This window comes from Sinohyriopsis cumingii, chromosome 14, assembly GCF_028554795.1.
Source record: "Sinohyriopsis cumingii isolate HCF-2022 chromosome 14, ASM2855479v2, whole genome shotgun sequence".
In the NCBI taxonomy this organism is placed as follows: Eukaryota; Metazoa; Mollusca; class Bivalvia; order Unionida; family Unionidae; genus Sinohyriopsis; species Sinohyriopsis cumingii.
The window spans coordinates 34,596,357-34,608,446 of record NC_142974.1 but is presented as its reverse complement, the minus strand read 5'-3'; the positions used below and the strand labels follow the sequence as shown (position 1 = coordinate 34,608,446).

Here is a 12,090-nt window from a genome sequence, read left to right as displayed (position 1 = left end):
TCTCATTTTGAACCTTTCTAATTAACATTACCTAACTAACTGTATATAGTATATGCCTTAAAGTACGATAATTACCTTATTGTATACAGTTTTAAGGTGTCGAATGTAAACTGAATGATATTTTGCTCATGATTGTGGCATTATACCCTTTATCATATCGAAGATTTAGCTGTGTAAATGCCTGTTACTATTTATGTATAAATGTCGCATAAACTGCTTTATATTGCGTGCATAGTTTAAAATAGGTCAGATGCAATGTATGCGATAATCCAATATTTTTATTAGATATGAGTTGAAAACTATGATAGGAATATTTTGAAATGAAACCTATTTCTTTGGGATGTATTTCACACAGTTTATGGTGTATGGACAAACTATGCAATATCTTATGTGCACATTCCATGTTACTTCAAATATAAGCTAAACTTTATAACGTGTAAAAGAAATTACATTTGCTCCAGGTGAACGGCCTTTAATAAAACGTGATATATATATATATATATATATATATATATATATATATATATATATATATATATATATATATATATATATATACAGAGAGAGAGAGAGAGAGAGAGAGAGAGAGAAAGACCCTGGTTGTATCACTGTGTTTATGCTTGTTTATATAACCTATGAATATGTGTTATCTTACTGTCTTTCTTGACCTGTTTAAGAGTTTAAAACTGTATGACATAGTTTGCATCATTTATAACATATCTTGATCTTTTTATAAAAATAAACAATATATCTAATGCACATAACTATTCAATCTAAAGTTATTACATATTAGATAATGATCATATAGATGTTAATATATAGCATATCTTGCATCAACATATCATGCTGAACTCATGCCGGTACGGACAGACATCGACAGTAACCTGTGAAAATAATGAACATTTGAACAGCGTCTTTCCTCGCTGACGTTGTCAAGCGTAATTCGCTGCACAAATGTCTGACAACATATTCTCGAAACAAAGTCTTTAATTCATATTACTAACGAAAACAAGGAAGTAGATGTATGTTTGGTCCATGTATTGGTTTATTAAGCGAAATGATGTGGATGAATCATAATTTATAACATTATCTCTTCACTGAGAAAATTGTTTTTTAGTTTCCAACATAAACGTAAATGATTCCATCTGTTTTCGGTTTGCATATATGAATATGACATTGTAGCTTCTACTGCAATGTGTCACATCTTGGTACGGCACACTCTTCAACTCTGGTTTTGGAATCCATGGTAAAGCACCATGGTGTACCACTATGAGTTGGGTCACGACAATAGTTTCCAGCCTGTCATAAAATAAGAAATACTGTGATAAATAAAATAAGAATATTCATAGTGGTAAGTTGAAAGGAGTGGGAATAATATGTAAGTAGAAAGCTTATTAAGAACTACAATATTAACTTCGGTTTGCTTGCAGCAATGCGCATTTTAAATAAGTTTACACAGGAAAATTTCTATCTCAGGCTTCCATTGTCCCTACAACAAGAAGGAAGTACATTAGTGGTATGATAATTATATTCCGACACTTCCCTACAGAGATAATGAACAAACCCTTCCTTTTCAAAACAGGTGCGTATTGCCAGCTATAACATTCATTACAAATATACGTTATCATCAAATCCCTTTTGTGAACAAAATTAATGAGATTTGTTTTTTGTTTATGCAATCGCATATGGATCAGCTCTAAAGAATGTAACGTGGAATGTTCTTCAATGTTGTTTAAGCGGCATTACAAACCTTTAAGCAAACATATTCAATTTGGATATTAGACTGTCCTTATATTTCAATCAAAATACAGTGTATGGAAAAAAGATCATGCTATACACGTTTTCTATTTCACTCATAACGATGACCGTTTGCATTATTAATAGAGCATGAATGCAGTGGATAATACTGATGCTCTATATTACGATTGCGAAATAAAGACAATTGTTGATTTACAAACAGTGACGATAAATGTGACACAATTGTGCAAGGTAATATCATGTGGGACTGATCGGTACAAGTACTTACATTCTCTAACTCGGGGAATCTGTTTTTAATAAGTTTGAGTGGAGCCTATAAACAAAGAAACATCATTTAGATGTATTAATAAACTAATTATTTTCATAAGATATAGCCATATATGTAATATCTGCGTTGAGGTCTCGCCGAAATACATAAATACACAGCTTGTGTAAGCTGGTGGTTAAATTTTCAAACAAAAGATGGAAATACCCATGAAATCGTCACCAAGCAATTGCTAAAATGTTGCCTCTAAATACGTTAATCCCTACATCAATCGAAAAATACTTTAATAACCATATCGAAATGCAAAAATAAAAATAAAAATTACACTAACAATTTTGGGATAAGAGGAATTATATTATTTCTTCATAAAGTAATTTCCTACAATAAAACAAATTGTAGGCTAGCATAAACTATCGAACTATATACGTAAACATTTCAATTTCTTTAGAAGGTTGTGGCTAGAACAATTTAGTTATTTAGGGCATCAAAAATGAAACCTTAGCTGAAAGAAACACCTTATTTTATAAACTAGCGACACGTATCTTCCTCGAGACCATTAAGCATCATATATAATGATATTTACAATAATATCATTGGTGATATATATTACCATAGACATCCAGTTCTGACATACGAGTCCAGATTTCGTCAAGTTCCTTTTTCCAGTGTATTCGTGGCTGATTATGAAGCAGTCTGCAGCGAAATATTAGCATTACCATGTATTCCATTTAAAATGATAAGTATTATATAAACGTGTGAACACTCCTTTGGACTTGGAAGCATTTTCCCATTAACATTATGAAAGTTTCAAAACATGAGGAAAAATATTTGACAGTCACACACCAAATTCCCTATACATTGTTATCTAGTTTCGAGTCCTTTTCGTTCAAACAAGACCTTTATATTGCATTGGTCGACATCTGATGTATAATCATGGAAAATTGAAAATGACCGACAAATTCTAAGGCTTTTAAATGCATTTATTCTAATGGTCAATTGTGTTGATAACAGCAACTATTATTAGTTGTGCAGAAATGTGTTCCATAGCTAGTACAAAATACTTACAATGATTCTCTAATTTTCAGATGTTCATCGATTATGGATGGCACAACGTCATCATTTGTCAAATATTAAATAAACTTTGCCAGGCTAATATTTGTTAAGGTTGTTTAAACTTGTGCATTCTATATATAATTATGTGTAATTGGTTGTTTTTATTGGTCTAGTTTTCCCTCAGGTTATTTTATACTCCATTGGTGAAAACAAAACAATAATAGCAATGACACTGCTACTTCTATTATTACCACTACTACTATTACTACCACTAAAACTACTAGTGCTACTACTACTAGTATCAATACTACTACTGCTACTACTCTTACTACTACTACTACTACTACTACTACTAGTCATACCAATGCCACTACTAATACTAATACTTATAATCGCTATAGTATTAGTAGTATTTTAGCGTTAGTATTGGCAATATTATTAGTAGTAATGTTAGTTGTTTCAGCATAAACACTAGCGCATATTCCAGTAGTTATGTCAGTAAATTTTGCCATAATACAGTCGTTGCGATTATGGTGCAGCAGTAGAGTCAACCAAAGACTAAAAAATATAATTACCTGTTAATTCCAACTCAAAAGCCCTCATTGTACTTTGTACGACATCCAGTTGCTGGAGCATGATTTCTTTCTTACATGACGTGGACGCAATTGTGACACTATAATTGGAAAACAAAAGTAATGAGATACTGTATATAGCGTGAAAGCAGTGAGCTTTCGCAAATTTTAATATACGGTTCGTATTATATTGGTAATCAACGCGAGTTTGGTATAGAATTAATGGCAATCATGTGACTATTCTAGATAGAAAACAGCGACGCTACTGAAAATGTTATTTATGGAGTGAAGGCAGCATTATCTTAGATCCATAATATAAATATACAATAAAATATGTATCTGCAATGCCGGCACGTAATATATAACTTTGACCCATAGCTGTATTGAGCATGCATCTGATACCATTTTCCTATTTCCGACTCCAATAGCTTCAACAAACGTTTGGCCAAAGAGTTCCTATCTAATGCTTCATTGTTCGCTTCCACGCTGGTCAGTATCATAACTAAAGAGCCAAATAACAGGAGCATTTCCCTCATGTTCATGATGCTGCTTCAGAAAGTGTGCGCCTTTCGTCGATGATCACAACTTAATTCAGTTACATTTTCTGCATGCGGATCGTTCTTATATACGCATCGTTTTGTACCAACTAGAAGGCATCCTATACAAGTTAACAAGTTACAGACCTACTCCGTGTTTGCTACATATTGACACCAGTGAACTCTAAATCATGTGATGTATAACTGATTAGAAAGCACATATGCCTGTATACATGATGACCTGAGTTCATACTAAGTGCACGGTAACAAAAGGAATTAAATAAGTAGAATGCTACGATGTGGCAGTACTATTATAAGCACTAACATTCTGGTAAATATTTCCCTCTGTTCCTTCACTCAAATTCTCGACAAAATATGTCAAGAAGTATTCTCCTTTTAAGCAGAAAGACCTAATAACTTTGTGCATTTCATTTTCCAATTATCAGCACTAAGTAAATAATAATAATAATATCAATAATAATAATAATAATGACAACAATAATAACAAATAATAATAACAACCATCAATCATAATAATACAATTAATATATTTCACGCAATTTGCTTCAGTTACAAAATTTAAAACAGATTTCGAAAATCAAATAAATAGAAATAACATAATGAAAAATAGACACTTTTTGTTTTTAATATGTTCTGAAAACTAAAGACTAAGTGCAAGCAGAAGAAAGTATTTAGAAAAGGTAATTCCTCTCATAACTCGATAACTCGTTTTTATAATGTTATTTCATGATTTCAGTTGCATTTCCAATTATGAACTAATGTTATTAATCAATGAAGCAGTCACTTGTTTGTCACTTATAAACCTAAATATTCTAATACATCTGGATGATAGTCGATGTTTAATTTAAGTTACCTGTATATTTTTCTTAATTGTATCCTCTCTGATGTTCGTATTAACCAGTATTAGTAATACAAATATGAACTTCCCCTTGTTCCTTTGCATATACCAAAGGCCTTACCATTTGCAAGGGTATGTATATGCCATGATCCGAAAAACAAATATCTCGTCTTATTAAAATGATCCTCTTGTTTCTGTATCTAGTAAAGTCTCATATACAATTTCCGAAAGGTACCATTCTCATCCTAAGTCAGGGCTAACTAAATTGTATATATGGACATTTTTTATATAAGAATAGCACAAGCGAAACTCTTCTATTCATGATGTGTGTGTATATATATATATATATATATATATATATATATATATATATATATATATATATATATATATATATATATAGAGAGAGAGAGAGAGAGAGAGAGAGAGAGAGTAAAGCTGATACAAGACGGATGAAGGACCAACAAAAGATACTTCTGAGAGTGGAATGTATGTCCAGTTGATCTTAGTCATTCATATGTTGTGTTTAACATTACTAATGACCATACAATTGTTTCGGTCCATCTATCTCTTCGTTTGGCCAGATTTTTTCATCATTCATCGGTCCAAAGACATCGTCGTATAGCACAAGCAAAAATCATGTACTCATGCGAGAGAAAAACTGAGAGAGTGAGAGAGAGATGGAAAGAGGGATAATTAGAGAAGTTGGTGGTGGTGGGTGGACTTTTCACATTTTTATATTTAATTCATAATTATCAATGTTTAGAACCTTGTAATAGGTTTAAGAAACAACATTATTTGATTAGCATATACAAATACAAAAGCTTTATAGTATTCATGCTAAATTTATATAATGTACCAATTGATACATTACAGTTATATGTGACTGATTCAAAAACACTACAGAACGTCTCTTCAAATTTGGTAATATTTGGTCTATACGTTTATAACTTCGATCACGCAATATTTATTTATTGGAAGTTTTATTAAAGGTAACGAAATTGTTAATCTATAAAACTTGATTTAGTCTTTGTAAACACCGGAACAAAAAGCTTATACAATATGTATGCTTGTGCAATATTTATTTGATTTTTATAATCTGTTTTAAATGTTGTAACTGAGGCACAATGTATGAAATATATTAATTGTATTAGTATTTATGATGATTGTTATTATTATTTGTTATTATTTTTATCATTATAAGTATAATTATTATTATTATTATTACTACTACTATTTGCTTAATTGGAAAAGAAATGCAAGACGTTGTTATGTATTTCTGCTTATATAAAATATGTATTGACATATTGTATCGAGATTTGGGGTAAAGGAACGGAAGGAAATATATACCAGAATGTTAGTGTTATAATTGTACTGACAAATCGTATTATTCTACTTTATTTAATTCGTTTTGCTGCCGTGCCCTTAGTATGAACTCACGTTATCATTTATACAGGCATATGTGCTTTCTAATCTATGATAATTCACATGACTTCGAGTTCACTGGCGTCAATATGTAGTAAACACTGGGTAGGTCTATACTTGGTTCAGCATTATTGACGTCATGTATGCATAAGAGCCCTTCGCTTTTGTACAAAACGATGCGTATATAAGAACGATCAACATGTAGAAAATTTAACTGTATTAAGTTGTGTTTATCGAAGAAAGAAACCATCTTTCTGAAGCAGCATCTGGAACATGAGGGAAATGGTCATGTTGTTTGGCTCTATAAGGCATATAAAATAAAGTAGGTAATATATATTAGAATGGTTCAAAATTAAAGCAATATATTGACCTGTACAAGGTAGGGCAGTCAATTTCATAAGGTCAGTGCAGTCAATAGCCTTACATGAACGATACGTTACCTATCTCCTCTCTCTCTCTCTCTGGGTTCTTGATTTAGCAAGGGCAGTTGCTTCGATTTGTTTGGTGGCTCGTCATGTGGTTTAACTTATTCCTTTCTTTACCGAACCTGTGCCCGCCATGCAGTAAAACATGGACTGAAAGGAAAGAATCCGACCATTCCAAAATTATTGTGTATATTCTAGATCGCCGAGTAGTGGCGCATTTGTAAATTATGAACAGTTAATCTATTTGGATGGTTGGGGGCAAAGAAAACGAGAAATACTTACAGCTAAATCTAAAATATCACCCATTAAGACACGTTTTCTCGCTGTGCTGTATGTTTGTATATTCAACCAATCGTAATATTTGTACAACGGTGCTATAACTCAATCGGTTTGCGTGTCGTGCATTATATTGAGACGTTGAAAATCGAGGATCGGTTTCGAATGTTCATATCAACTGTTCATTGTCAACTGTCTGTATCGTCTACGCTGGTATTAATAAAAGGTACTCTTGTAGTTCCCTGATTCAAAAAGCAGCTTTCTTCGCATTTACTGACAAAGTTATAAGACAAATATTAGCATTAGTACAGTAAAGTATTGACTTTGGAGAACGAGTTCATCATTTTCGATGGGAACTAAACCAACTACACACTTTTTACTGAGAAATCCCGTATACATTAAGTGAAATTTAGCTTCAATATATATATATAGTCACATAAACACAAATGACAACTGGATTCTTGCAGCACTTAAACCCACAACACACTGACTGACGCTCTACATTATCGACTAAATGAATATTCATATCAATAACAAGAAAAATAGATGAAGAGTGTACAATACATACTATGCCCATATATTTGAATTTTTTGTGTTTGTACTTATATATGTCTGTGGCCAAGGTAAATTAATTGAGGCATAACATATAGACCGCAATGTCGGCCAGTTCAGCGAGTCGGGTAATTCTGCTCAACGATACGTAATTTCCGTAAATATTGGATCAAGTGCTATTTTGGGTAATAACATCCATTTTGTATCCAGAAAGAACAATCGTATATTAATTAAGAAAAGCGATATTCATAAAGTGTACAAAAATATCCCACATTTAGACTCGAAATGCACATAAAAATGTCATTTCTAAAAGGCAAGGTGAAGACCCAATCCATGACCTTCTTGAACCTGTAACCCAGAAAATTCGATTTAATATGCATCTTTTAGAATAATACAAATAAAAATATTATATAAAAGATGAAAATGTGTACCTTAAAAAAAACTATATTTCAATCGAAGTTTCCAATTTTGCAAGAAGTTGTCCCACACGTACAAAATCGTCTGCTACACAACGTGTCTACTTGCCGCTATAAAATAAATTATCAACACATTCCTCGGCGTACAGTCTGTTTCTAATTCTGTAGTAATTTTTCCCCATCAACAAGACGTTGTAATCACATTACATCCTATCTGTGTTGTTTCTCTTCCACGTAATACTTTATTTTTCATAAAATGTTGAACTTTACTTTTTTACAACATAGGTTTAGGTTTGCTTAATGCCTCCAGCCATTTATTGGCATTTCTACGTTGAAATTTGTAAAACTAGCTATAAACCTGACCTAATTACTCGACTGAACTGCTGACAGAAACAGTCCAAAGTAATATATTTCATGTATTCAGCCCACATGGATAAACATGACATCTTTTCAAAGCTATGCGCAGAATATGCCGACATATATGTGTCCAAAATTAATATTATTTTGAACAGAATATTCTGGTGACCACTGCATTTTTTAAAATGGTAAACATTGTTGTATTTTATTTTTTCAATCGCTCGAATTCCGTATGCGTTTTGCTTCAGCATTGGAAACGAAAAGTTTAGGTGCTCAGAAATGCCCGACAACCGTGTATGCATGGAACGTTCATATAATAATAAAGCCTACATTACATACAAAGCCGTTTGACGATCTTGTCCAACAAAATTAATCGTAGACATCAGCGCGTCAGCCAAGCTGGTTGAGGTAGGGGTAAAATTCGGATAATAATTATTCAGACAGCATACGCAGTGGTGCATGGTGGATATCAGAGTTCGGTCATTATGTCGCCATTTACATTTAATCGTTGTCCGAAGTTATTCATCGATTGTGCCCAAGTGCCTACTAAGTGAGCAAGCGGAGATTATTTGTACTTAATTACAGTCGATACGACTGGATATTTACATGTTTATTAAGAAGGTATAAACCAAATACTGACAAATTCTGACACTGTTCTAATTATGGGGAAAACGAATGAGTATATACCAGTAGATGATTTATATATATATATATATATATATATATATATATATATATATATATATATATATATATATATATATATATATATATATATATAGATATAATGATAAGAAAATTAAATGCTTGCACGTTGTCATAGTTTTCATTTTATCAAACATATTATATAACATACAAATAATTTATCTTCTTGATGATCTTCACCATTAACTGCATACTATTTTATTCAACTGTCATGCATTATATGTGGTTCAATAATTTTGAAGAGATCTGAATTTGGAGTTGGCATGTAATTTACATAGTAGAGAATTTAGTCCAAACTTATGTCAAATGTCTTATCACAAGTCAAACAATTAAGAATGTTCAGAAAATATAGGATGTTCTGCATAAATTCCGATAGTTTAATGCCAATATGTTAAACCACAATGTGGTCAGTATCTATGGTAAATATATGACAAAACTATGAATGTAGTGTAAACGAACCTGTTGAGCTAATGAACACTTCAGTATTTTGAATGAATATTAAAAACTATAACAATCTTCACAACTTAAATGTGAATACAAGAGCAAGTATATTTCATGGATCGTAGCAGTCTGTTATATTACCGATATGAATTGATGGTGAATCATATCCCAAATTACGTAAATTCGACGTCACCTATAGAGATTCAAAAATGAAACACTTGATACGTAATTACTTTGTTTACAACTTTCAGCCGTGGATAAGCATTAGCAGTGTAAAAGATACGTTTAGAACCTACATGGGCAAAGGTTAAACAACCACTATGAATTAAATTTATATAGAACATGGTCAGTTATAATTTCGCAATTTATAACATATTTCCATTTCTGTTCAGATTTGCGGTAAATAATATATATATATATATATATATATATATATATATATATATATATATATATATATATATATATATATATATATATGTGTGTGTGTGTGTGTGTGTGTGTGTGTGTGTGTGTGTGTGTGTGAGAGAGAGAGTGCGCGTACGTTTATGTGGATAGTAGAGTGTGTGTTTATATGAGTGGGCATACGTTTATTTAGATAGTAGGTATTGTGGTTTTTTTCTCTTCCCGTGTATATTTTGCGGTTTTTGAAAGGAAATTTTGGGGTTTGTAAGAGTTCGTGTACGTTTGTGTGGATAGTAAATTTTCGGATTTTTTCCCCCTTTCCCCTGTGTGGATAGTAGATATTGTGGTTTGTGGATAGTACATAATGATTTTTTTCCATCTTCCCGTGTGTGGATATTATATGTTTAGGTTTGTGGATAATATCTTTTGGGCTTGGATGCGATTGCGTAAGTTTGTGTGAATAGTAGATAGTGTGGGTAGTATATTCTGGGGTTTGTTTTTCTCCTTTCCGTAACTGGATAGCAGATTTGGGGTTTATGGATATTATATAATAGTCTGTTTCTTCTTCCCGTGTGTGGATATATTTTGGGGTTTGTATGAGTTCGCGTACATTTGTGTTGATAGTAGATAATATGTGACGTGAGTGTAAGGTATGTTTTCCTTCACATCCGTGCTTGAAGTATATAAATCATAGCCGATGTCAGGCTGGTACCCATCATTAGCTAGTCAACACGTTTGGAAAATTGATTTGTTTAATAACTTGAAAGACAGTTGGTAATGGATGGTGGATGCCACCTATGTAGTGGAAAGGCTTGAACATGAATGGAGGTATCCAGTTACGAAAGGTTCTGTAATAAGTCAAGTGACCAGCCTGAAACTAGCTAGGCATGTAGTGAAAGGAAAGATAGACGAGAAAGTGGAGAAATTAAAAGGCTTCATTTAGTCTAAGTATGTAAGAGTGGCAACATTGAAACAGGCCCTTGATAATGTAATCAAAATGAGGTGATTTGTACAAGACATATTGAATTTCACAGAGTGGTCTATTGTATATGTGTGTGATTTAGATTTTTAACGTAGCTTTAACCATTTTTCAGTCATATCGCTACGATGTCTGCAGTGTGACAGTGTAATGTTTACCCCGACCCAGAGTAGCCCCAGTTTGAAACATGTATAATCAGGTAATTCTGGCAAGCCATTGTTTGATGTTAAACATTACCGAAGGTTAGCACTAATCCATGACGTTAGATTGCCGTAGCTAGAAGTGGAGAGCCGGACCTAGGAGTTGCGAAGCCACAGATAGCCAATTATCACCTAGGTGTGGAAATGTTTATCCAAGATCAAAAGAAGTTGCCTGAAGAAGTGGGAGTGTCTTAACTTCTTTTCCCTGCAGACAGACAGACAGGTTGAACTGGCCGCTAAGACGATTGGACAGGGTCACAGCGCCACCCAATCAGAATCGAGATAGAGGAGAGACCATGATTTGGGTAGAATGAAATCTCCGCGTCTTCCGGCAAGAATTAGTTCGCTAAGAGAAATTACCCAGAGTGGAGGTTAGCGTAACTCCGAATAGCCATTCGTTATTGGCGGGAAAATCTTAGAGCAGGAAATTCCAGGTACAGAGAGCTTCAGATAAGGTCAGTGGGCTATTTGTTCGGTCTTTGTGGAATGCGACTGCATTTTAATTGTAGGTCGTATGTATACTTTATTATTACTAGAATCGTAGTACAAAGAATTACTTTGTTTTGTTAATATGTTTGCATATTGTGAAGAAATGAGTTGATATTTGTAAAGAATTATATAGCTTGCTAGCCGTCGTAAGAGTTAATATTGTAATTCGCTATTTGGGTATTTTATAATAGACTAACACATATGTTCATGTGATTATAGATTTTGCCATTGTTGAATATTTGTGTAATGTACAGACATGCGTCTGATTGTTGTCAGATTGTAGTACGATAGATTAAATATATATGTGTATATACTATCTGACGCAATGTATTGATGTCTGTATGACAATTCGCTGATACCGTGTTATTACGCCATTG

At 32.8% G+C, this 12,090-nt stretch overlaps 1 protein-coding gene across 1 annotated transcript; it reads right to left on the bottom strand.

Moving 5' to 3' along the window:
• Nucleotides 1-1,023: 1,023 nt before the first annotated feature.
• On the bottom strand, nucleotides 1,024-4,351 carry LOC149783552 (putative apolipoprotein(a)-like protein 2). The gene is made up of 5 exons (XM_089933134.1): nucleotides 4,051-4,351; nucleotides 3,652-3,749; nucleotides 2,634-2,716; nucleotides 2,027-2,071; nucleotides 1,024-1,299 (listed from the first exon to the last, which is right to left on the bottom strand). The coding sequence occupies exons 1-5, from the start codon at nucleotides 4,188-4,190 to the stop codon at nucleotides 1,186-1,188; spliced, it is 480 nt and encodes a 159-aa protein (XP_089789260.1). The 5' UTR covers nucleotides 4,191-4,351; the 3' UTR covers nucleotides 1,024-1,185.
• Nucleotides 4,352-12,090: the final 7,739 nt, after the last annotated feature.